Source organism: Nomascus leucogenys, chromosome 13 (genome assembly GCF_006542625.1).
Source record: "Nomascus leucogenys isolate Asia chromosome 13, Asia_NLE_v1, whole genome shotgun sequence".
NCBI classification, from domain to species: Eukaryota; Metazoa; Chordata; class Mammalia; order Primates; family Hylobatidae; genus Nomascus; species Nomascus leucogenys.
Genome location: NC_044393.1, coordinates 34,964,737 through 34,991,983, shown reverse-complemented (window position 1 = coordinate 34,991,983; position 27,247 = coordinate 34,964,737). Strand labels below are relative to the sequence as shown.

Sequence of the window (27,247 nt, the reverse complement as noted above, 5' to 3'; positions counted from 1 at the left end):
AGGTGTGGGAAAAAGTGGGATGTATCTATTACATGCTCTGTCTTCTACTCATGCCTTGTAAAATGTATCATCCGAATTCTATAAATAACAATAACTCATAGAGAAAAGATGAACGGAAAACTACCAAGTGTTGAAGATATGTGAATAAGATCATAAATGATTTTTATTTCTTTATGTATTTTGAATTTTTCTATAATTATTTTTAAAAGGGCATCATAAAAATGATCTCCAGGACCCAGGAAGTCTTTTTGAACAGGCCTTCATGACCGGTTAGAACTCACCAAGGAGAAGGCAAGGGAAGTGTGGGAAGATGGTCCTAGGTGGGTGAAAGGGGCAAGGGAGGGATGAGAAAGTGAATGAGAACACCAAGTTTCACATTCAATTTGCTCCTGGCAGAGCACCCAAGGGGAAGGGCAGGCTGGTTAAAAAAAAAAATTGATAAGTAGCTGTATTTTAATATTTGCTTGCAAGGCAGGAATTTAAGGCAGATCAGATAACAACTACATCCTGGTTCCTCCCTCATGCAAAAGCCAGCCACTTCAGTTACACAGAAATATTTGGGATGTGCGTCTTTCCAATGCCCAATGGCGCCATGTGGAAATTCCGGTGTGAGTTTCTGGTTGTGTGCCACACTGTCTCCCACCCCCCAACCTCAGGCTCCACTCCTTTCCTGAGGGTTTCAGGACATAAGCTCAGGAGAGGACAGGCTGTGGGCATCAGAACTATCCGAGGCATTTATTAAAAAGTGCAGATTTCCGCTGCTCTCATCTTTCCCCACCCAAATTAATTCTCATGCAGTCTTTGACGTTTATAAACCACTGCTCTACAGACACCAACTGAGCTATGCTTACCTTTGAATTCACAGAGTTAGGACACCTTGCCTAGAAGGCGGCCCCAAACCCCACCCTTCTGTAGGTAAACTCCCATTTGTCCTCCCAAAGTTTCTTCAGATACTACCTCTGCCAAAAAAGCCTTTCCTGACACGCCAAGAGAGTGCCAACCATACCTCTGAGCTGTCTCTGAATCTTGCAAATAATTCATTGATTTCATTGCTACTCCATAATTGCCAAGCTTTTAATGCAGCTGTAGACTCCTCTACTCAGTCTCCAAGGCCTAGTTGTAAAACAAAACAAACAAACAAAAACCCTCCTCCAGCACAGTTCCTGCATCTTGTTGCTCTTGGTGCCCGGAATCCAGTGCAGGTGTGCATGGAATCATGTTTGCTGAATTGAGTTGTTTCTGGGCTGAAACCACTCTCTGTCGCCTCCTCACTAAGGGCCTAGGAGCCAGTTCAGGATTAGTGGAAGCAGGTATTCAGAGGCAGAGGCCGTGGAGAGATTGCATGAGGAGCCAGGGGCTTGGCTGAGGTGTGGGTGCTGACAGCTGGGGGCACTGCCTGACTCCACCTCCCTGGCAGGGCTGGACAGTCTCTAGGCCCCTTCTACCTCAGAGTTCTGCAAAGTCTACAGATAGAGTCAGATCTATGACTCTAGAAATTGGGAGATCAAGTCAAATGAATGAAGAAAACAAGCCAGAAAAGTCAAGATAACTTTGGCTAAACTGTTCCAAATCATTCGGCTGCTGCTCGGTGGCTGAATAGGTTCCAGAGACTTCCTTTGCAGTGGCCCCGAAGGAGGACATCTCAAAGAGGCATCCCAAACTAAGCTCCTCCGAAAAGTGTCCTCACTCTGAAGAGAGTGAATACTCTGGGGCTGTGTACCTCTTAAGCCAAACCATTGGCATGAGCAGAGTGGCTTAGAAAAAAATTTACCCCACTGGCTGCTTTGAATCTGATTAAAAGAAAGGCCTAGAAAATGTCACTGAGGTCCCCTGATCTGGCCTTTTGTTTTACAAGTGGGAAATTGAGGTGTAGCAAAGGCAAGGAACTTACATAATGTTATGTGCTTAGAATGTCTACATGTCTCCAAGTGTTCACCCTTAGACAAGTTACTTCTCTCGGAGCCTTTGTTTTCTCATCCATAAAAAATAAATTGGGGATGAAAATAACAATGCCTACGTCATTTGTGAAGACGAAATGTAAGCACTTAAAACAGTACCTGGCACACAACAATTGCTCAACAAATTATTAGTTGTTGCTGTTACTATTACTAAGCACTTCTAATGCTTAATCTCCCTTGATTCTCACATTCTATTACTTTAGGCAAATCTGGGCACAGTTCTAAGGCTTTCAACACTTTTTGGCAACATACAAAGATTCATATCAGAGGTTTTCTGTCCAAACTCCAGTTGCCCTTATAATAATAGCTTAGTAATTTCACTCCAGGCAGAAACTGGCTCTTGGTTTAGCTCTCCCCTGCATGGGATTCAAGGAGGAAGGAACAGCAGGGCTCCCTTGGGAGGGCTAGCTCTCTTATAGAAAGTGGAGTGGGCTGAAGCTCCCGAGAATTTAAACATTTAAGCTGGCAAAGGACTTAAGAAATCATCTAGTCCTAGGCCAACCCTTATATTTCACATATGAAGAAACTTGGGACCAGGAGGATAAACTGCCTTGTGCAAGCCTCACAGCAATTTGGTAGTAGGGCTGGAGCTAGTGCTTGGGACTGCCTGTTCTCATGCCCTCCAGGGCTGGCTCCCCCAACCATCAGCTGTAGGGAATGGTGTAGGGAGTAACTATCAGCTCCCTTGGCTTTCTGAGAAGGTTCAGAAAAGGGGAGAGGAAGGGAGGGGTGACAAGATCCTCAGGAACAGTCAGAGCTTCTGCACCTGGCCCCCTTCCATGAGGCCACAGAAATGACCATGGAGCCACCCTGGAATTGTCTCCATCAGCTCCTACTTCTCCCAAAGGTGATGTTAAGCTTATGTGGGAGGCAGTGTGAATCACTACCCAGGAGACCTGGGTTATAATTCTAAATTTAGCTTAAAAGTCTCACTTTCCTGTTTCCAGGACGCCTTCATTGAGAATTTCCTCCGAGTTCCTGGTATCCCTGTCTGAATCACTTGCCTGGGCATCACACACCATGGTGTGTTGCTAATTAGCCTCTACTAGTGGCTTCCCCACCCCCTGTCTCCTAACAGCACCATAAAAATACTTTCAGTGGAGGAACTGAGACTTAAGCTTTCCACGTCCCTGCAGTTCCTAGTGTACAGGATAATCACAGAAAGGATATGCCGAGGGGACCCCCAACTTGTCTCACCAACCATCTCCTTTTGTAGAAGAAACTAAAGTTAGGAATGGCATAGCCCCAGTGATCAGAGCTGGTTGCGATGGGATTTTGGACACAAGAACAAAGAAGCCCAGGGAAAATAAAAGACACTCACTCATGAGAAGTTGGAAAACAAAGTCTGGCCACAAGTAAGCAACATCATTAGAGAGAAAGTTGTCTATGTGCGGATCAAGAAAGAAACTCCTTAAATAAGCTTTCTCTCCCCCAATAAAACCCCAGAATCCATTGACCCTGGGGTGAGTTACATAAACCTCACTCTCCTTCAGAAGGGAAGGGATGCTTTTATTACTCAATTCGGTTGTTGGCATGGAGTTGTTATTTATTTGTTTTAACGGTGTTTTCCATTATTATCAATTTTCCTTTCATTTTATACCCTTAGTTACATTAAGCACATTTCAGGTAAGTTAGATATACTGATTCTGGGAATGATAAGTAATACAAATATTTTATGTAGACTATCTCAAAATTGAACATCTGAAAATAAGATGACATCTGTCATACGATTATCTAGCCATATACATGCATGTGAGCAATTATGTGTGTGTGTAGCCTTTGAAATGGATCAAAACAATAGATAGATGGGTACTTTATATAGACACATAGATACTTCTGTGTATATACAGATATAGACATCATTGCCAATTGCCATCCAGTAATAACTTGGTATATGATATAACCTTAAACACTTGTAACAATATCTATTTTTATCTATATAATATCTATCTATCTAGTGCTCTATGCAGTTACAGGTATATGTCTACACATTTCATATAACCTACTTCCAGTGGCATCTATCATTAAATTGCATGTGTGTGTGTATTGATAGTGAGCACATGGCATACTTATGGTTAGGAATATAAATGCCCAAATATATATAAAACATTTTGGCCGGGTGCAGTGGCTTATGCCTGTAATCCCAGCACTTTGGGAAGCTGAGGCGGGTGGGTGGCCTGAGGTCAGGAGTTCAAGACCAGCCTGACCAACATGGTGAAACCCCGTCTCTTGCCAGGCATGGTGGTGCATGCCTGTAATCTCAGCTACTTGGGAGGCTGAGGCAGGAGAATCACTTGAACCTGGGACCCTGAGGTTGCAGTGAGCTGAGATTGTGCCATTGCACTCCAGCCTGGGCAACAAGAATGAAATTCCATCTCAAAAAAAGTAATTGTTTTCATCCAGAATCCAGAATAAACTCTGAACTTTTGATGTCAAACAAGGTATATAACAGGTATATATATATATATGTATATATGTGTGTGTATATATGTATATATATGTGTATATATATGCTTATATATATACTTTTATATATGCTTATATATATATGCTTTTATATATATATATATATGCTAAGAGAAGATGTGTTGCTTTTCTTATTCTCTTTAAGAAAGTTTGTAAGTCATATGGATTACCTGAAATGAAACAAACGTATATTTCTTGCTGGAAAAGTGATAGTTTCAACTTGTATGTTCTATAGTAGTATAAGGTCCAATGGATCCCATAAATTCAGAGTGAATTTAGGGGCCCTGTCTTTCACTGGGATCAGATCCTTCGTTTGACGGCAGCAAGATAGACCAGACTAGCAGACCGCAGAGCACTGAGAAGAGGTGTCTTGGGTGCTGCTAAGTGTGTAATCAGCGTTGCCAGCATTTCCATTCTACACCCTGTGATGACATGTTACTTGCCTTGCAACTCCTGTTTGGACCTGGGTCCCAGGAGGATGGTGAGAGCGAGAAGCCACTCAAATGTGGTGCTCAAGGTTCAGGGAAAAGATGAGATACTTACCATACACTATCACTACCCTTGTCCAGGGGGTTTCCCATGCGGTCGTAGTACACATCCACGCTGAGATTTCGGTCTGTGTCATGAGCTGAGTTGAAGTTGGTGATCACCCGGGAAGGAATCCCCAAAGACCGCAGCGCTGCAAGTCAAGGTGGGTGTGAGGACTCAGGTGGTGGAGATGGTACCTTGGCATAGCCCACTGCCACCCACTGACCCAGCCAAGGCACACCACACCCAAGGTACCTGTGTTGAGGGTCCCAGCAAAGACCCAGCACTGGCCATATCGTACTGGGCTGAAGCCAGATTTTTTCCAATTTTTGAGGATCTCCACGCTGCCGTTCCAGTTCCTTGGGTCCCGGCCACCCGTGTAAGTGCCGCTCCAATTCCCAGCAAGCACACCATTGTCATCATTGCTATTGATCTGGGCAGAAACCACCCCCCCCCAAAATGAGTCAACACTAATGCCTTTCCTAGGGAGACTGACATGCAGAATTCAGAGGACAAGGTGGGGAGATGAGGAAGGAAGCCAAGGACCATGATTGAACTTTTCTTTATCTTTCTAGGTGACTTGGGGATGGTCATTGTAAACCAACCCTTAGGGGTATGGAGTGGTTTATGAGTTTAGAGGTGCTTTCCCAAACAGGCCATGTTTGAGTGTCCTTGATCCATACGTCATTCCTATGCAGCAGCCTGACATGGGAAACAGATAGCACAGCTTGTCTGTGGCAAGGCAGGGCACAAATCCAGCTTGCAGAGGACTTCTGGCAGGTAAGAATTCACAGGCTATCACTGCTATCACAGTCTGCCTGGGAGTCCATGGTTTGAAACTCTTTTTTGGTGTATGGTCTTACAAAAAGATCACTTTATTTATTTATTTATTTATTTATTTTTATTTTATTTTATTTTATTTATTTTTAATTATTTTTAAATTATTTTATTTTATTATTATTATTATTGTTATTTTCTGATACAGAGTCTCTCTCTGTCGCCCAGGCTGGAGTGCGGTGGTGTGATCTTGGCTCACTGCAAGCTTCGCCTGCCGGGTTCAAGCAATTCTCCTGGCTCAGCCTCCTGAGTAACTGGTATTATGCGTGCCACCATGCCCGGCTAGTTTTTATATTTTTAATAGAGACGAGGTTTCACCATGTTGCTCAGGCTGACCTCAAGTGATCTACCCACATCAGCTCCCAAAGTGCTGGGATTACAGGTGTGAGCCACCGCACCAAGCCAAAAAGATCACTTTAGAACTTTAGCAACTAACTTCTTCTGGGAGAGAATAAAGACAGAATATTTCTTTTCTTTCATTCATTCAGCTATTTGTTCATTTGTTAGTTTACTCATTCATTTATTCAATTTAAGGTGACGTTCTAATCTAAGTGACACAACCAAGAGGCAGCCTGGAAAGATCACTGGACTAGAAATCGAGACCTGAGTTCCATTGTCTTTTAGGGACACACTTGGAAATATTTACAGGTGAAATTATGACAAATGTGTAATGTCTAAGATTTATCAAATCATCTGTGAAAGAGAGGGTCAGAGATGAAATGACACCAGCCTTGAAGAGGTAATTGCTGAAGCTTGTGATGCATACACAGGAGTTCATTATGCTTTTCCCTCTACTTTTATATAGGTCTGAACTTTTCCATAATAAAAGTTAAAAGAGAGAAGGAGACACCGAGGTTACAAGCCCCACCTTGCCGCTTGCCAACCTGATGACACAAAGGTCTGTTCATCTCTCTAGGCCTTAGTTCTTCACCTTCCAATAGGGAAGGGAATTTTCAAGGGAAAGTTAGGACAAAGGCGCTCTGAGGTGTCTTCTGTAGCCAAGGGTCAGGGTTTATGAAACTTTGGCTGTCGTTTATCTGAACTGTGCAATGAGAGGCTGGACCAGGATCTCCGAGGGCTCCTCCAGCCTGTGTGTCCTACCCCTTCTCCTTGGAGTGCCTGTAAGTGGCAAGGCCTATGAGAATGGACAGTCTGGACACAGAAGGATCCTTGCCCAGGACAGGCCATGCCCAGCCTTGCCAGCCCCTCAGTGCAGTGGTGAGTTCTGCACCCCTTCCAGGAGGTCCTGGGCTGTCATGGCAGAGTCAGGCAAGAAAGGGCCTCCTTAGAGATGGAAGGTTGCGCAGCCCTTCCCCATCTCCTGAGTCACTGGTGCTCCAGCCTCCAAAGTGGCTATCAGCACAGTCATCTCTGGCTGAAAGCTGAGCATTTCAAAGCTCCGCACAGGCCATAATTAGTTCATGGCCCAGCCCAGCTGGGAGGTCTGAACGGAGCATCTGGGAGGTGCAGCTGAGGAAATTGGCTCCACGATAAAGTGGTTTGGCCCTGGGGTGCAAGTGAGTCAGCGGCTGCAGGAGCCACTGGCCTCACCCACTCTCTCCTAGGCCAAAGAGGCTCAGCTTTCTAAGTCACCAGGGCTTTAATCCCACCTCTTCTAGGCCATTTTGTTTCAAGATTCTGCCCCAGGCTCACTTTCTCTCCATACCCTCCCTCGGCTACTCTGGTCCTCATTCATCTCTTTAGAGCTTCTAAGTTCCCCAGGCCCACCTTACTCCTTTCCTGCCAGGCTCAGTCTAACACTCAGCTCTTTCCAAAAGCCCTCTCAGATGCACCCCGGATATTTATCATGCAGCTGAGAAGTTGTTCACCTTTATAACCAAGTAACTAGCTCATTAGCATGGACATATCCAACTCAAAAGTCAAGAGATCAAGAAATGCCTAAACCATGAACCATAGAAATAAATAAATAAAGGTTACAGGATTTCTGGGTAATTACTTAGTTTAAGAAGGTTAAAGTAAAGAATTCACTTTGACTTTTTGCCTTTTGTTTTTGGAGACAGGCTCTTGCTGTGTCACCCAGGCTGGAGTGCAGTGGTGCAATCACAGCTCACTACAGCCTGCAACTAATGGACTCATGCAATTCTCCCAGCTCAGCCTCCCAAGTAGCTGGGACTACAGGCATGTGTCACGATGCCTGGCTCCTTTCTGTGTGTGTGTGTGTGTGTGTGTGTGTGTGTGTGTGTGTGTAGATGAGGTCTCACTATGTTGCCCAGGCTGGTCTCAAACTCCTGGGCTCAAGTGATTCTCTGCCTCAGCCTCCCAAAGTCCTGGGATTACAGGTGTGAACCACTGTGCCTGATCATGACTTTTTGCTTTTTAACTTACAACTTTTGAGCAGGTTGATCTAGGTTTAGATATTTTGGATGAATATTTTTGGAAACAGGGTCTTGCTCTATAACCCAGGCCTGAGTGCAGTGGTGCCATCATAGCTGACTGTAACCTCAAGCTCCTGGGTTCAAGTAATCCTCCTGTCTCAGCCTCCTGAGTAGCTGGGACTACAGGTATGTGCCACCATGCTTGGCTAATTTTTGTTTGTTTGTTTGAGATAGGGTCTTACTCTGTCACCCAGGCTGGAGCACAGTGGCATGATCTTGGCTCACCACAATCTCCACCTCCTGGGCTCAAGTGATCCTTCCGCCTCAGCCTCCCAAGTAGCTGGGACTACAGGCACATGCTACCATGCCCTGCTAATTTTTTTTTTTTTGTAGAGACAGGGTTTTGCCATGTTGTCCAGGCTAGTCTTGAACTCCTGGGCTCAAGTCATCCACCCACCAAAGTGCTGGGATTACAAGTGTGAGCCACCGTGTCTGCCTATGCTTGGCTAGTTTTTTAAAAAAAATTTCTGTAGAGATGAGGTCTCACTATTTTACCCATGATGGTGGCAAACTCCTGGGCTCAAGCCATCTTCCCACCTCCATCTCCCAAAGCACTGGGATTAGAGGTGTGAGCCACCACGCCCAGACTGGATGGAGACATTCTCTGCACAATGAGTGCAGAGCCATAGATGCCTCCTAGGGGATCTAGCTTGTGTGTGTGTGTGTGTGTGAGAGAGAGAGAGTGTGTGTGAGTGTGTGAGAGTGTGTGTGTGTGCCTGTTGTAGGGGCACAGGCCTTTTCCATGGAGGCCTTGTTCTGGTCTGACTTGCACGCTGTGTGCTTTGAGCAAGCCACTTCAGTTCTCCAAGCTTGTTTCCCCATCTAGATCATGAATGAGGCAGCCTACCATCTGACACTCTGGGCTGTGCTCTGGGCCGTGGAAGAGATGAGGTAGGCAAAGGAGGTCACCACCTCCAGCTCAACAGGGGTCTCGCTTCCTTTCCCAGGAGGCCCAATGATGGAGCAGAGCCCTAGCTTTGCATTCTCCCATCCTTGGCAGGCACTCAAAGAGCAAGTTCCCTTTTCCTCTGAGAAAGGCTTCATGATGTGGTGGAAAGGGCTTTGAAGCTGGCTGGACCTGGGTCTGGCTCTGCCTCTGCCGCATACTCACTGTGTGCCTCAGGCAAGCCCTGTAACTTAGAGGGGCCTTGTGCTCCAAGTTGGTAAAATGCAGATGGTTCTAACCACCAGCTGTAATTGGTGAGGCTTTAATGAGATGACATATATAAAGAGTGTGCGTGCCTAGCCCATAGGTGGTGTTCAATATATGATGACAACCAGTTGTGATCGTTTTCCTGTTACTCACCATGGCACTCAGCACCCGGCCAACATATTTGGGGTCATTTCTGCGGGCCACATCAGTAGCAGCGTCACGGCGGAAATTCAGACTCCTATCCAAGATCGAGAGGCAGATGCTCAGAATGTCTTCTTCAAACTGTTCAGAATGAGAACATACATTACAATGAAAGAAATGACAAGGAGAGTTGGCTCAAGAAGGGAACTACTCTGGAGAGAACCACAGGAACTATCAGATCCTTTGACTCTGTGGCCTCTGGAACTGAGAGCTACTGAGGACAGCCACCACACCCAGCCCTCAACCCCGCAAACTCATCCAGAGCACTCGCTACACACAAGACCCTGTGTATTTCCTCAAAGGCAGCTTTTGAAACAAAAAAAAAGAGAGAAAAGGATAATAAATAAAAAATTATTAAAAAGAAAAAAGCATAAGACCTTGTGCAAACTCTCTTAAAGTGAATGCATGGGAGGTGGCCTGGTCTAGCCGACACCCCGGCTGCCACAAACCTCAGGAGCAAGCTGTTTAGCCTGTCTGGCCTCGATTTCTCCATCTGTATAATCAGGTCAAACTCATCTCAGAGTTTCCTTCTAGCTCTGCCTCCTGTCCTTTTTTTTTTTTTTTTTTTTTTTTTTTTGAGATGGAGTCTTGCTCTGTCACCCAGGCTGGAGTACAGTGGTATGATCTCGGCTCATTGTGACCTCCCCCTCCTGGGTTCGAGTGATTCTCCTGCCTCAGCCTCCCGAGTAGCTGGGAGTACAGGCCCGTGCCACCACACCCGGCTAATTTTTGTATTTTTAGTAGAGACAGAGTTTTGCCATATAGGCCAGGCTGGTCTCGAATTCCTGACTTCAGGAGATCCACCCACCTCAGCCTCCCAAAGTGCTGAGATTACAGGCGTGAGCCACTGCACCTGGCCTGCCTGCAATCTTGAGCATGTTACTGAGACGCCTGGAGAACTAGTTATAAAAATAAAATCTCTTGCCAAAGTATATGTATTTGAAGCCTTTTTCACAAAATAAGACTTAATTGAAGTCATTGCTTCTCAAATTGAGAAGGCCGAGCTCCTCTTGCCTTAGGTCTTTGCATTTGCTTTTCCTTCTGCCTCGTGCTCTTTCCCAAGGTCTCTGTCTGGTGCCCTCATCTCCTTCCGGTTCCTGATCAAAGGCTCCTTTCTAAGTGAGGCCCTCCCTAACTATGCCATCAAAAAAAAAAGAAATAGCCTCTCTTCCACTCCTAGATGCACTCTGTGTCCTATCCTTCTCTTTTTTTTCTTCCTCCCAATAAAGGAGACAGCCAACTTGCTCCAGTTGACTACAGACAGGGTCTGTAGATGGTCCAAGCACACATCTTTCTGATATCCAAGGCACTCTGCCCGAGGTGCTTTATTCTAATGCCTTTGTCTGGTGGATAAAATAAAGGGTGGAGGGCATCCCTGAAAGTTTTCTAAACTGACCAAATCTGAGAACTCTGTAGACTCAAATGGGGATTGCTATAATAAAGGACCAAGAGGGTGTGGCTTGGAAAGGCTGGGTGGGCACACTAAGGAAGTTTCATCACATTGTTACATGGAATGAAAAACAGAAGCTACATTACTGTCCCAGTGTCTCTAGGGGGCCTTATATTTATTTGTGCATCCTGGCACCAATACTACTTCATCGCCATCAATTGAGTTATGTGTGTGTTCTGTCTTGCCCACTAGATTGCGACCCCCTCAAAGATGGATCTGTCTTATTCATCTCCTGTATCCTTAGCGTGGATCCCAGGGTCTGACACATAATAGGTGGCCAATGAAAGTCTTCTGAATGCATGAACAAATAGAAGGGCAGGCAGATGGATAGATGTGGGACTTCCTATTGATCTGTGGGGCAAGCTGCTGAGATTCTTGGGTAACAGGGACATTACCCTTAGCTTCCTTATGATCCTTTTACCTGTCCAAAGTTCCAGCCAATCATGCCAATTCGGTTTGTGCTTCCCACATAGATGATGCCAGCATCTTCCTGAACATACTCTTCTCTCTCAGCGTGGTTACCCATAAAGACGCTATCCGCTATTTGATACAAAAAGCAGACACCAGGGGCTAGAATCCTCGGAGGACTGTAGGGATCATTCCTCCTCTCCTCCCACTCCTGAACCAGCCTGGGGGTTGGAGCAAGCCCCACCCTTAGCCCTCCCCTGACCCTTGGGTTGTAATTCTTCCAACTCCAATTGTGGGAACTATGAACTGGAAAGAGAAGCTAGCATGACCTGAGGGTCTGAAAATGAGACCCCAGGGATAAGACACCTGCTCTTTCTGGCAGAAAGCTATCTCCATGCTGTGGAATTATACTGTGGTATTGTCCCTTAAAATGAACCATGCTATGTAGTTTGTAAAAGCTCAATGTGATCTCGACAATATTCCCAGAAGAAACAGCAGGATGTCCATTTAATGGTGAGGACATTGGGGCTTGGAGAGATAGAGGGACTGCCCAGACTCAGACAGCTGCTTAAGTGTCAGAGCTCCTCATTTCTAGCTTCTGCGCCCTTTCCACAGCCCATGGACTTTCCCTAATCAAACTTGAGCCTGTGAAGGTCATTTCCCCCATCCCCTTTTTCTTTTCTAGCTTAGGCCAGGGCTGAGAGTGTGGGTGGTTAGACACCTACCGTTCAGCCAGGGGTTAAAAAGCAGTATGAACGTCCCAAGTTTCACAGAGGAGACGCCGCCCTGGGAGAAGATCTGCAGAGCCATTGTGTACCGTCCTATGGGTGCGCTGGCAGGACTGGAGATGGTGATAGTCAGAGTATTGCCATTGCTGGCCTGAAGCACTGCACTCCAGCCACCGCTACTGCCATTGGAGAGTGGAAACACAGCTTTCGTCATGGCCGACTCTGAGGGGTAAGGCCCTGTCAAAGAAGACAGAGGTTGAGAAAAACCAACAAGCACTGGTCAGACTGTGGAGAGACCAGGTTCCAATACAACCCCCCTCTGGGGGACATGAGCCAATGAAGTGCCATATTCTACCACTGGAAGTAACTGGAATGAACATACAGGCCAGATCCCTCTTGATTTGAGGATGGTGACTCTCAGGCTCAGAGATGGACAGCAACTTGCCCAAGGCCACACTGAATCAATGACAGAGCAAGGCTAGAGCCCAATGCCAGTGGCCCCAGTGTGGTCCCCATCAGTCCTTGAATGCACAAGGGCTACTCAGGTATGTGTGTGTTTGGGCAAGGAGGGGAATGAGCAGGTACCTGTGGAGACAATGAACTCCAGTCTTTCGTCAGAGCCAAGGCCTTTGTTCATGATCATTAAGACCTGGAAGTTTTGGCCTCTCCGCAAGATGAGCTCCTGGCTGGAGAACTTGTCTGTGTGATGCGCTTGTCGGTTGAAGGCCGTCTGCCAGTTGATACTTTGGACTCCTAGAGCTGTGAGGCAGAAAGGAGAACCTGAAATCCTAGGAGGCAAGGGACGGTGGTGTGGGGGAAGGGTGTAAGTTACCAAAGAGCAGCTTTGGGGTGAGGTTCGTCAAGGGCAGAGCAAAATTCCTAGAAAGAATCACATTAAAATCCAAAGACCTTGATCTTGCATAGCAAGAACATCACAACCTATTCCCATTCAATCTTTCCAGACTCAGTTATGCCAGCTCACAGGATGCAACATCATAGAAAATGCTCTGCCCTTTCAGACAGCTGAATCTCTGTGCATCCTGTTCCCACAGCTGAGAGTGTCTTTCCCCCCTCCATCTGCTGAGCTGTCACTCGGCCCTTAAGGAACAGGCCAAATGTTCAGTGGAGCTCCAACCAATCAACGAGGAGAACTATGTCACCAGAGCACCTACGTTCTGTCTGCTTTCAGCATTTCTCATTGCTTTGTGGATGGGGGCTCCAGCAGAACTGAAGGGAGGCACTGGGCATGGTGGCTCATGCCTGTAATCCCAGCACTTTGTGTGGCTGAGGCAGGCAGATCACCTGAGGTCAGGAGTTTGAGACCAAACTGGCCTACATGGTGAAACCCCGTCTCTACTAAAAATGCAAATAATTAGCTGGGCATGGTGATTCACCCCTGTAATCCCAGCTACTCAAGAGTCTGAGGCAGGAGAATCACTTGAATCTGGGAGGCGGAGGTTGCAGTGAGCCAAAGTCACGCCATTGCACTACAGGCTGGGCATCAACAGCAAAACTCTGTCTCAAAAAAAAAAAAAGAACTGAAGGGAGGATACCTCTCTCACACCCATCACTGTGGTTTGGCTTCTTTGTTGTCCTCTTGTGTGTCCCCAGACACCAAGCATGTTTCGCCTCTCCAGTATCCAGCAAATATTTACTTTTGCATCCTTTACCTTCCCTGTATTTGCAACACCTCAGTGTTGGCCTGGGCATCTGATGCTAGGGAGGCTGGCAGAGACTCTGAGCAGTGTTTCTAGGCCTAGTGAATGGGGAATCCTCGGCCCAGAGGGGACTTGCAAATGCTCACTGGCAAGAGCTGTTTATAGGAGCAGGTCAAAGGCCATGAACGACCTGGTTAAGACCCGAGGACAAACATCTCAAAATCCACCCTCCTGATTCATTCTCACATGGTTGTGAAGATGACTGAGCTAAACTGAGAAGGGTTTATGAGAGATGCCATGATGTACCAGGTGTTCACTGATATAAACTTTTTGGGAAATCTTCCTACAAGTTATGTTTAAGAGGTTACATCACCCATTCTTCTGCAAACCAAACTGGTCTCTGTCTCTACAAAGAGGCCACGGCTCCAATGAGAGTGTGAGGGTGCGTTCCAGTGCCAGACACAGCTCTTTTTTATATGTGTCCATCTCTCTGCATCAGAACATCCCTTCTTAATCTTTTATTCTATTTTATTTTTGAGGCAGGGGCTGGCTCTGTTGCCCCAGGCTGGAGTGCAGTGGTGTGATCTTGGCTCACTGCAACCTCTGGCTCCTGGGCTCAAGGGATTCTCCCACCTCAGCCTCCCTAGTAGCTGGGACTACAGGCCTGAGCCACCACTCCCAGCTAACTTCTGTATTTTTTGTAGAGACAGGGTTTTGTCATGTTGCCCAAGCTTGTCTCAAACTCCTGGGCTCAAGTGATCTGCACGCCTTGGCATCCCAAAGTGCTGGGATTACAGGCATGAGCCACTGCACCCGGCCCCCTCTTGATCTTTATATTCTGATACCTAGCACACTGCTTGACTGTATTAGGATAATTAGATAAATAAATGGATGAAAGAATAAATGAATAAAGAAAGAAAAGACTAATGTCATGAGATGACCATCATGAAAACAGCTCAAAATTTAGTCTACAAGGAAAAGTGAATATGAAGTATTCATTCAATAAAAATATTAGAGCAACTATTATTCATAGGACATTGTATGAGACACAATGTTGGGAGTGTGCACGTGTATGAAGTGTAGTTATAACTCTCCAAGAGCTTCAGCAGTGGATAAGACAAACATAAGTGATCATGAATGATGGAATGGGGTAAATCCAGGAAAGGTGTATGCGAGATGCAGGCAGGAAAAAAAAAATCACTTTCAGTTGTAGGTATCAGGAAAAGCTACACTGAAAATGCTGGTCCTTGAAAGGAGAGAGAATTTTGTCGGGTGCCCATAGAGCTGCCTGCATTCTAGACAGTGGGAAGGAGAGGCCCAAAAGCACAAGAGAAGGAGTGATGTTATTTGTCTGGAGCATGGGCCCTGCGTGGAGAAGAGAGAAAGGTGAGACAGGAGCGAGTGGGGGCCAGGGCAGGACTGGGGAGGGGCTTCCACTCAAGAGCACTGGAGATGGGGCAGAGGGTCGCCATAGGCACCCTCTCCAGTAAAATGCAGGCTCCCTGGGATGGTGAGCCAACCTGCCATTGGAAAGAGGGGACTCAAGAGGTGAGCTTACTCCCAGCTCAGGGGCTAAAATTCATTCATTCAAATATCCACTCACTCATTCATTTAATAAATATTCATTGAAAGAATAAATTAATAGGTTTTTTTCACAAATTCAGGGAAACTGAGACATTTGTGCAATCAATAAGGATCTGTTCAATGAAGGGAAGAAATAAGGTAGGACAGAAAGGACAGAGGGAGCAGGGGGAAAATGAGCATTCCTGTACCCGAATAACCAACAGAGACAGCCCAGAACTCAGACACTGGCAAACACGAAGCCCTAGATGGCTGTGTACAGCTGATAGATGCCAGATCTCTCTAGGGAAACGGCCCCCAACTTTCTCCCCTCTCCTCCTGCCAACCTTGCTCACTACTTTCTGTGCATCCCAGCCAGTTGAGATTTGGTAGAGCTTTACTCACTTTAGAAAAAAGAAGGGCTGGCTGGGTGCAGTGGCTTACACCTGTAATCCCAGCATTTTGGGAGGCCGAGGTGGGTGGATTATTTGAGGTCAGGAGTTCGAGACCAGCTTGGACGATATGGCAAAACCCCGTCTCTACTAAAAATTAAAAAATTAGCCCAGCATAGTGGCGCATGCCTGTAATCCAAGCTACTCAGGAGGCTGAGGCAAGAGAATCACTTGAACCTGAGAAGCAGAGCTTGTAGTGAGTTGAGATCATTTCGTGCCACTGCACTCCAGCCTGGGTAACAGAGCGAGATTCCATCTCAAAATTTAAAAAAAAAAAAATAAGAAAGAAAAGAAAAAGAAAAAAGAAGAGCTCTAAAATAAGAACCTCTGGAAATATTTATTTTTAAGAAACAGGAACTCTATGGAACATGTGGTTTCAGACCACTTGAGCCTTCCAAATCCCAAAGGATGCGTGTCCTTTTCCAGATAAAGCTCACTCTAGACCATGAGTTCTTTGAAAGTAGAAAGTCTGTCTCCAGATGGCTCTTTGTCCGGCACAGTGGTAAGGAAAGAGGGGCGGGGTACTCAGCATCTCTTGCTGGCACCTGCCTCTCCCAACAGGCCCACACCCTTCTTTGCTCCACCAAAGCTCATGCATTGTTTGCTGTGGCTGTGTCAACAGTAGAGGCCCCTCCCATTCATCCCAGAGACCAATGTCTTGTCCCTAGAGAGGATGAAAAAGAAAAAAACTGAGCTCCAGGGTGCCTCCCAACATGGAAACCTGCAGAAAGAACATAAGGGGCACTTTGCACGTCCCACTAGGTCAGACCTGGGGTGACTGTGGTGGTGGTGATCATACTATTAGCTGAAGTTTACTGGGCATTTGTGTGCCAGCCATCTTCCAAAGTGTCTATGTGCATTAGTTCATTAACTCTATGAGGCAGGCACTTATAGATGCCCTGTTTTACAGACAAGGAAGCCAAGGTGTAGAGAAACCAGGTACCTTGGTCGTTGTCACCACACTCCACAGTGGAGGACTGCAGGCTCCAGAGCTCGCACTCGCACTCATCATCTCTGCCTTTTCTGACACTAAGTGTGAGCCCCAGCAGCACCAGCGAGCCTTGCTCCCTGTTAGGGTGGCTGTGGGATGTGCGAGACTGCTCCGAGCTGGGGGAGGAGGAAAAGTGGGGCTCACTTTTGTCACCAGCCTTCTTTATGCCAACTGCTATGTGCAGTCCACAGAACACATTATGTATGTGGTCAATGAAATCTTACAATGAGGAACCAAGGCTCAGAGAGACCAGGTAGTTTAACTGAGGTTCTTATTTGAGAGCTCTTCTTTTTTCTTTTTCTTTTCTTTTCTTTCTTTCTTTCTTTTTTTAAATTTTGAGATGGAATCTCGCTCTGTCACCCAGGCTGGAGTGCAGTGGCATGATCTCAACTCACTGCATGCCTGGAAATTGGCAGAGCCAGGATTCTGAACCCAGGTGTGGCATAATGAGAAATATGTATTTGATCTCTGCTTTTTCTTGGCACAAAGTTCCTGAAACCCTTGGAACCTCCAAATTGATGGGTGACTTTTTGTATGCTAATGAGATGACTGGTACTGGCAGCTCCTGGATAGCCTCAGGATGGGAGCTGGTTGCCAGGGGAACCAACCAGTGATTAGAGACTTGGGACTTTCAGCCTCATGCCCACTACCCACTTCCATAGAGGGGAGAGGGACTGGAGGTTGATTTCGTCACCAATGACTGATGACTTAATGAATCATGCCTATAAATGAAGTCTTCATAAAAACCCAAACCCCAAAGGATGGGGCCTGAGGAGCTTCCAGGCTGAACTCATGGAAGTGCTGGGAGGGGGGTATGGGGGCTCTGTGCCACTCCCCACACCTTGTCCCAGGCATCTTTTCCATCTGTCTGCTTCTGAGTTGTATCCTTTTATCATAAGCCGGTCGTCCGTTTTCCTGAGTTCTGTGAGCTGTTCTAGCAAATCTTCAAACCTGAGAAGGGGCTGGTGGGAACTCCCGATTTAAATCTGGTCCGTCAGAAGCACAGGTGACAACTTCTGAAGCACTGGCATCTGAAGTGGGGGCAGTCTTGTGGGACTGAGGGGTGCGTGCACTCCCTGTGGGCTGTGTGCTAACTCCAAACAGTGTGAGAATTGAGTTGAAGTGTAGGACACCCGGTGGGTGTCCACTGCAAATCGCTTGGTATGAGAACAAATCCCACACACTTGGCGGTTAGGAAGTATTAAGAGTAGTCTGGAAGAAAAAATGGTGTTTCCTTTTCACCAGGCCTTACTGACTCTACCCTGTCACTGTGGTCCTGGAACCTCCTTCTGGAAGAGGGTCTCATGCAGGATTTTGAGTCCAGAAGGTGCCCTAAGTGGTGAGGGGCCCTCATGCTGCATCGTCCACCTGCTAGCATTTGGATTCCGACAGAGGGGAGAGAGCAACCTCCTGGAAGGAAAACATCTCTTCCAAAAGAGCCGTCTTCAGGGGAGCTGGACAAAGGGGACAGCCTGCCCTGCATCCCCGAGTAGGGGCTGCCAGCTGAGAGCGTGCTCATCAACCTTCCGGTGTGGTTCTGAACCCTTCACAGGCTGCCTCCGTCAGTCATTGTCCTGTCCCTTAACCCTAGGATTGCTCTGCCAGCCCCCAAATCAAGGATCCAATGATCCTGTCTCCCCAACCCCAAAGCCCTTGATATGTCACTCATCACAGCCCACCCTGTCCGAATGTGGAGGGAAAGAGAGGAGGGGAAGGTACTCAGCTGTCTAAGGTTCTCAAGTTTACAGCTTTATGTATATTTCCAAGCCTCAGGGCTGTCTTCTGCACCAGTCTGGGTGAAGGGAGGAGAAGAAGAGACAGGAGTCACATGATTCTTAGAACTGACTCATCAACGTACACACTTAAAAGACATGAGCGGGAAAAGAAACCTTAGAGACCAATCACATACTCCTAACCCTTATTCCAGATGCGAGCACATGGAGGCCGGAGAGGTGGTTTGCCCACAGTGTGACATCTCCAAACTCTGATTCCGTGCCACCTCCCTGAGTTAATGCTTAACTCCAGTGTCAGGCCTGGGGCAATTTCTCAGATTTTTTTTCCTGAGAACATCAGTGCCAGCAGCAATTCTAATGTGGTGGACTGCCAGATAAATATCTATCCCGATGTTCACTCGCTCCTTCTTTCCTGGTAATGAAATCCTCCATATGTACAGGCACTACTTTCCCAGGCTCCACTCTGGCTCAGTGGCTGTGGGGTAAATTTAGGCCAAAAGCTTATAGGCAGAAGTTATAGGTATTAACTTCCACGAACTCTGTCTTTTAAAAAATTGAGGTAAAATTCACAACATAAAAATTGCCATTTAAACCATTTTAAAATGTACAATTCAGGGGCATTTAGTACATTCACAGTATGCAATTATCTCCACTGTCTAGTGGCAGAGCTTTTTCATCACTCTCCAAAGAATCCCCCACTCCATTAGCAGGAACTCCCCATCTCCTCCTATCCCCAGCCCCTGCCAACCCCAACTCTTTCTGTCTCTATGGATTTGCCTATTCTGGGCATTTCTTTTTCTTTCTTTTCTTTTCTTTTTTTTTTTTTTTGAGACGGAGTCTCCCTCTGTCCCCCAGGCTGGAGTGCAGTGGTACGATCTCGGCTCACTGCAACCTCTGCTTCCCAGGTTCAAGTGATTCTCCTGCCTCACCCTCCTGAGTAGCTGGGATTACGGGCATGCGCCACCATGCCCGGCTAATTTTTTTGTATTTTTCTTTTTTTTTCTAATTTTATTATTATTATACTTTAAGTTTTAGGGTACATGTGCACAACGTGCAGGTTTGTTACATATGTATACATGTGCCATGTTGGTGTGCTGCACCCAGTAACTCATCATTTAACATTAGGTATATCTCCTAATGCTATCCCTCCCCCCTCCCCCCACCCCACAACAGCCCCCGGTGTGTGATGTGACCCTTCCTGTGTCCATGTGTTCTCATTGTTCAATTCCCACCTGTGAGTGAGAACATGCGGTGTTTGGTTTTTTGTTTTTTGTATTTTTAATAGAGATAGGGTTTCACCATGTTGGCCACCCTGTTGTCGAACTCCCGACCTCAAATGACCCGCCCACCCCAGCCTCCCAAAGTGCTGGGATTACAGTCGTGAGCCACCTCGCTTGGCCCTATTCTGGGCATTTCATAAATTAACAAATGGAATCACACAATATGTGATTTGGGTCTGACTTATTTTACTTAGCGTAATGTTTTCAAGGCTCGGTCATGTTCGAGGATGCATCAGTAGCTCATTCTTTTCTTATGGCTGAATGAGAGTCTATTACATGAATATTCCATGTTTTGTCGATGCATTCATCAGCTGATGGACATCTGGGTTGTCCCTACGTTTTAGCTACTGTGAGTAGTGCTGCTATGAACGTGCACATGGTAATATTTGTTCGAATACCTGTTTTCAATTTTTTTTTTTTTTTTAGGAAACCTCTTTATATAAACAGTTGGCAAATGCCTTTTGCCTGTTTTCTTCCTCTTCTTCCATTCTGCTGTCTGGAGTGACATGGACAAGCCTCTAGCAGCCATCTTAGACCATTCAGGGTCATACATACCCTAGCGATGGTGGAGAGGTGACTGGACAGAGCTGGGGCCTGAGGATGGTGCCACCACCTGGCCTGCCCAGAACTGCCTGCATCCAGGCCTCTCGTGTAAGGAAGAAATAAGCTTCTGTCTTATTTTTCTAAGCTATTGTTTTTTGGGGGGGTTCACTGTCAATCACAGCCAAACATAATCACAAATATGTTAGTGTAACCCCTGCCCATTTATTCTGTGGTCTCTCTTTGGCAGGGGTCACTTGAAAAGCACAGAGAAAGACTCCAGACTGTGAAAGGGAAGTTGCTAGTCAGCCGTCTCAATCCTTATCAGCCTGGCTCTGTAATTGAATCACCTGCAGCAGACGGGTGAGAATGACTTGGTCGCCGGGTGTGTGATGGGGCTCCCATCTCCTGTTCCAGGGAGGACCACACCACAGAGGGGCTGACAGGGGGCCCAACATGGAGTGATGCTACTCTAGTGGCTGGGACTATCCCTAGCCCCCACCCAGACTCTACTTCCCACATCTTTTCTCTAGACATAGATGCATTTTTATTTTACAGAAGTCTAGAGTTAATGAGGGCTGATAGAAATGCTAAAAAGTGGCTGGGCACAGTGACTCACACCTGTAATCCCAGCACTTTGGGAGGCTGAGGCAGGAAGATCACCTGAAGTCAGGAGTTCGAGACCAGCCTGGCCAACATGGCAAAACCCTGTCTCGACTAAAAATGCAAAAATTAGCTGGACGTGGTGATACATGCCTATAGTTCCAGCTACTTGGTAGGCTGAGGCAGGAGAATGGCTTGAACTGGGGAGGTGGAGGTTGCAGTGAGCTGAGATCTCACCGCTGCACTCCTGCCTGGGCGACAGAGGGAGACTCCGTCTCAAAAAAAAAAAAAAATGCTGAAAAGTATCTAGCTGACTGGTTAAGCTCTATTGAGAGAGGCCAAATCAAGAAATCTATTTAATAGTCTTTACATACATGGATCTGGAACGGACACAAGGTTTCACATGGCTAATGCTTACTATGTATCAGTGTACTCTGATATTTTCTCTTCCGCCTTTTTTTTTTTTTTTTCTTAATGGCTGGTCACAGTCCACTAAACTGATTTCACAACCTGCTAATGGATGGCAACTGGCAGCTTGAAAAACAGTGATGTAATCTAGTGTGCCCACATGACAGGTCAGAAAACTGAGGCCCTGAAAGGGGAAGCCATCTACAGAGGTCACATAGTTGAAGCAGATCTTAGCCCAGAAGCTGGGTCTCAGATCCTGGTCACCGACAGGCTGTAAGTCATCCCACTTCCTACTCCTAGACACTGGAAACATCTTTAGCTCCTGGCCGGCCCCTCCTCTGGTTCCAAGGACACAGGTGCTTTCCTGCTCAGCACCCATCTCTCTCTTCTTTCTCTCTTTCTAGCCTGTGCCATTTCCTTTTAACTTCCCCCACATATCCTGACATTTTCAAGCCCTATGCAGCACAGGTGGCACAATTTCTTGGCATTCAGGCAGAGTAAGGGGCTGGTGAGGATGAAGAGAAATGAGCCCTGGATTGGTACCTGGACCAGTGAGAGGCCCTGAGCAAGGGTCTCAATGTCTCTGAATTGTACTTTTCTCACCCGTAGAAGAGGGACAGTGAGACCTGGAACATCTTCCCTCTTAGGGTTATTGTTGGGATTCAACATATACCCATCACTAGCACCGGGGCCCCCAGAGATTGGGGGAAACTAATATTGTTGGGATCCCATATGTAATGGCAAAAACAACCCAAGAGTAGAAGAGGCTTTGAGCTTTTAATGGGCTGCTATTGAGGACCTCTTATGTGTCAGACACTGAGCTAAGCATTTCACCTGCGTTATGTCTTTTAATAGTCACGAAATACTGACTATTAAAATGATGTTGCTATCCCCATTTCACAGATGAGGGCCTTGGAAGTCCAGTCAGGTGAAGTCACTTACTCAATATCACACGTTCAGGCAGAGGCTGGACTCAAGCCCAGACTGAAAGTCAATTTTGCCTGACCAGATATGACCCCAAGCTGCCGCCCTGTAGCCAACCAAGGCAGCAATGACTTAGACACAGGTCTTGGAGGGGCCATCCACAGCCTACTCCCTGCCTAGACACCCTATGGTCAGGGCAAATGGAGAGGACAGAAGGACTTCTCTTCCTAAGAGAGAGTTTAGAATCTCTGAGACCAGAGGCTCTCAACTCTAGCTGCCCAGAAGAATCACCTGGAGAATGTTCTATTGGTCTGAGACCCATCCCAGGCAAATTCAATTAGAATCTTTGGTTAGGGATGACACTGGCATTTTCTTTCTTCTCTTCTCTTGCCTTCCCTTTTCTTTCTTTCTTTCTTTCTTTCTTTCTTTCTTTCTTTCTTTCTTTCTTTCTTTCTTCTCTTTCTTTCTTCTTTCTTTCTTTCTTCCTTTCTTTCTTCTTTTCTCTTTCTCTTTCTATTTCTTTCTTTCTCTTTCTTTTCCTTCCTTCCTTCCTTCCTTCCCTCCCTCCTTCTCTCCCTCCCTCCCTTCTTTCCTTTCTTTCTTCCTTTCTTCTCTTTTTTTTTTTTAAACGGAGTCTCTCTCTGTTGCCCAAGCTGGAGTGTAGTGGTGTGAGCTCACTGCAACCTCTGCCTCCTGGGTTCAAGCAGTTGTCTTGCCTCACTGTTACCTCAGCCTCCCAAGTAGCTGGTACTACAAGTGCGTGCCAGCGTGCCCCACTAATTTTTGTATTTTTAGTAGATGAGATTTTGCCATATTGGCCAGGCTGGTCTCGAACTCCTGACCTCAGATGATCTACCCGCCTTGAACTCCCAATGTGCTGGGATTACAGGCGTGAGCCATTGCACCCGGCCAGCATTTTCTTTAAAGCTCTCCTGGTGATTCTAATGTGCAGCAAGGACTGAGACCTCACTACCTTAGGCCTATTTATCATCTACACTTATAAAAGCTCCTTCACATGAATTACCTGACCAGAGCCACCTGGCAGCTATAGGAAGGAGGCAGGGGAGGAGTCACTGTCCTCTTTTTACAAATAAGGAAAATCGGCCTGAGGGAGGGGAAGGCTGACTCCTTCTGACTCCATCTCTCAGCTCCTACCAAGATCCTAGGGCCTTGTGCCCTCCACTGCTAATCGAGATTTCCTAACTTCAGCACACACCCCAGCCTGGCACGTGGGCCCTGGGGAGGAGAATGATTGCTCCATCTGCAGAGACAGCCCTGCGGGGCGGAGCCAGCATGAAGTTACTTGAGGTGAACAAGGGAGGTGCTCAGGTATGAGGACTTTGGACTTGGGAATGGATGAAGGGAGAGTGGGGAGGACTTGTGCTAAGAGACGCTTAATGGAGAGGGTACCCTGGGAATCGCCCCTGATTAGAAAATGTAATTCATCTCATAGGGTTTTTCTTAAATCCCCCCAAGACAAGGAGAAAACAGACTCATGAAAAAAGTTTCCAGGTAATCATAAGCACCCATGAGGTGGATACTGCAATAACCCCATTTTGGAGATGAGGAAACTGAGACACACCAGTTAAGTGACCTGCCCAAGACTACTCATCTCGTAAGGGGCAGAGTGGAGACTCGATCCAGAGAGCACCTCTGAACCTGCACTCTTAACCCGTCAGCTATCCTGTAAGGAATCCTACAGGAACAAACGCTAAAATACGGGCAGCTGTCATTCCCGGTGGAATGAAGCTGCTCATGGGCTGTCTCTAAGGAACAGGGAGTAGCCACTGTTCCAAGTGGAAGAGGGCCACGGAACCGGGCGGAGAGGAGGCAGCTGGTCCTCATTTCAAACACTGAGCAGCTGGAGTCACAAGACTCTGAGCCCAGAGGGGCGATCTCCTTTTCAGAGAGAGAGTAGATATTGCCTTGGTCCCAGTGCCAGATACAAAAATGTGAGGAGGGCCCAGGAAGCGCCTAGAAGATTTACAGAAGAGAAGGAGGCCAGAACTCAAGAGCAATTCCTGACTGCTTCCATGGGAGGAAGGGCGACTGATGTCCCAGCTCCAAGGAGAACGGTTTCGTGGCAGACCCAGACGCTGGGAATGTTACAGGTCCTTTGAGGGTGGAAGAAATGAGGCCTTGAGATGGGAAGTCCCTGAAGCCAAGGCCGGTGCTCTGCCCGGAAAAGTAGTTGGCAAGAAAGCTCGCTGCCCCAGTGGGACAGAGCCATTAGTCCCCAAAACAGAGGTTCTGGTCATTTGCAGGCAGAAGCCTGTGGTTCAGGTGTGTACCCCGAGGACTCTGCCACTAACCCAGGGCTTCCAAGTGGCTTTGGGGATGGGGAACCTTGCCTCCCCTCCACACTGGGGCCCTCGTCTGTGCTGACAAACTGCTCTCCCATCCACTCTGGGGATGCCAGGCCACTTGGTGCGGATGACTGCCAGGCCTTCCTCCACTACCTTCATTTCCAGCCACAGCCCAGGCTGCCTTCTCTACCAAGGGGTGGAATAATGGAACCCCTTCTGATTGCAACAAGAACCTTAAATTAGGAGCTGGACACAGAGTCCTCTCAAAGCAGCACACATGTGATCCTGATAGTCCCCTGCGTCACACCTGCTCACACTGACATTTATTTTCCTATTCCCTCTGCCCTGCAAAACCTCTCCAGACCAAGTCCAACTCATTGTCCATGAACAAGTGCCATTCATTTCTCAGAGTCTTCCCTATCCCAAATTCCAGACAAGACTAATCTCCTTCTCTTGTTGGTCCCCATAGCACTTGTTTTGTATTTGTCATGCAGCTTAATAACAGTCTGCCTTGCGTGCTACTTACCTAAAAAACTGGTGTTATAAAAAAATACCAGACTAAAAGCTACAGAGGGCAGAAACCACATCTCATTCACCTCCATATTTCCCACTGCACCTGGCACAGCTCTTCTCCCTTAGGTGTTCAGTGAATAAATTCATTCATCCAAGAAACACTGATTGGGAACTTCCTGGCTGAGTGACTCGGAGCTGAGCTAGGAACTGCAAGTAGGACAAATTTCAGGGATTGAATGTATTCACCTGTCTCTCCACCACCTTTTCAAAATTGATTTTCTCCCAACCAGCCTCATTCTGTTGTGACCTTAGAACATCTCCGGTTGTTAACAGAGACATTTCACCATGGCTAACAGCGGGTAGGCCATTTCTGGGAGTCCACGGGAGGTCCTGCACAGGCATGGGAGTGCACATTCCTGGGGGCTGGGCACGTGCCTGTCCACTCCCTGGCCCTGGTTTTTTTTTGTGGAGAAAGAAAAGTCGGTACTGGAAGGAATCTCAAAATGCATTCATTTCAAACCTTTCATCTTGAAAACTTGAGGCTCAGGGGTGGCAGGGAACACACAAGCAGTTGGTCACAAAGCTCAAATCAGAAGCCAGGTTCAGAATTGCTTTTTCATGTTCCAGATGTTATGTGCACTTATGTAAGAGCTCAGCTCTGGCAGCAGGACATGGTGGAAAGGGCACTGCTGACACCTAGCTGGCTCTGTGATGGATTCACTGTGTGTAAGGTTCCACTCCTTCCTGGGCCTCAGCCACCTCCTGGAGGGAGGGAGATGGACTAGATGACATCTGACCTCCCCTCTTGCTACAGTGTGTAGGGTCCAGAGCTCCTCTTCTTAGCATCCCAGCCATGCTGTACATTACGGCAAGGAATGGGAGACAGGGGAGGGGGACTAATGTGCAATCACCTGTCCCAGTTTTTGTGGCTTCCGAAGTAGCCAGCATTTGCCTCTTGCATCTGGCTCAGTGATTCCTTCGGCCAATCTTCCAGCAGCCCTAACCGCCATTCACAATATTTTACAGGTGTGACTCATACCTTGTTTGTATTTGGCATCCCTGTCAACCTACTAGACTGAGCACACAAGACAGATAATAATTAGCATGCTGCTTAGCAGGGGTGCTGATTAACAAAGGCCCAAATCCTCGACAGTAAGCACAGAGCAGGGGAAAACCTGCACTTCCTGTTGTTCTTTGTAACCCCTGTTCCCTGGTGCTCTCCTGCGGACCAGGACATCTTGTGGCACACCTGCTCCTGCTATGGGGAGGCTTCAGCTCATCAAGTCACTTACACAGAGCCGGTCTGATGCTTCCGATGTGTAGTTTACTTAGGAGCATTAGGAATGCTCCTAAGTAAGTTGATTTGAAATAAACAATGGTTTCTTTCAAATCAACTTACCTGTTGCCACTCTCACTCCCTGGCAGTTCTGAGATGTGCTTCTTTGCTGACACTGCTGACAGCTAGATACAGCTACACTGAGAAACACGAGACCCGAGTCCTGTCTGCTTTGGCTTTACGGGTGGCGGCGGATGTGTAAAAGAAACACAAACACAAACAAGGCAAAGCTTGTCCTCTGCCTAAGGAGATGCGATCTCCAGCTGCACTGAACACCCTGCCCATTACTCAGAGCTACATTCCAATGATGTTCTACCCCAAGAATATGCTAGAGGGACCCAACCACCACTGAGAAGGAGCAGTCTCTGGCAAGCACCCTAAAATACGAAGTCTGGCCTTCAGAGCCCCCAAGGCAGGCAGCTGTCCTGGCCGGACACTCTGGCTTCGCAGGCTGGCCCAGGGGAAGCACAGGCTTCTGGCAAGGACCTGATGGAGAAGATGCCGTGCACTCACCAGCCATGTTTCGCCTTCCTCTGCCTCTTCTCAGGCTCCTCTGGGAATGGCACGGACAGTGCTGACAGACAGGCTGCCAAGGATTGCCTTACCATTTATAGAAGCCTCTCCTACACACCCCAATTAGAATTCTAATGAGGTGGGCGAGGCACCAGGTCATTCCTGTAGTGCCTGTAAACGTTTCACTTACGACAGACTTGTCACCCAATGGACGTGCAGCATGTTTGTACAAGACCAGCTTGGGGAGAAGGGGGCAGATAATAAAGAAACTCAAATAGTTCGCTTTTATAATTTTATAAAATGAT

At 47.1% G+C, this 27,247-nt stretch overlaps 1 protein-coding gene across 1 annotated transcript in view; it reads right to left on the bottom strand.

The window, feature by feature from the left end:
* TGM3 (transglutaminase 3) overlaps window positions 1-27,006 on the bottom strand; it is a 45,637-nt gene extending 18,631 nt beyond the window's left edge. Inside the window, exons 1-7 of the mRNA XM_003273431.2 lie at window positions 26,943-27,006; window positions 12,711-12,884; window positions 12,123-12,362; window positions 11,411-11,529; window positions 9,492-9,620; window positions 5,208-5,385; window positions 4,968-5,103 (exon numbers count right to left, since the gene is read on the bottom strand). Coding sequence (XP_003273479.1) covers window positions 4,968-5,103; window positions 5,208-5,385; window positions 9,492-9,620; window positions 11,411-11,529; window positions 12,123-12,362; window positions 12,711-12,884; window positions 26,943-26,949 — 983 coding nt within the window. The 5' untranslated portion in view covers window positions 26,950-27,006. The remainder of the gene's footprint in view (window positions 1-4,967; window positions 5,104-5,207; window positions 5,386-9,491; window positions 9,621-11,410; window positions 11,530-12,122; window positions 12,363-12,710; window positions 12,885-26,942) is intronic.
* Window positions 27,007-27,247: the final 241 nt, after the last annotated feature.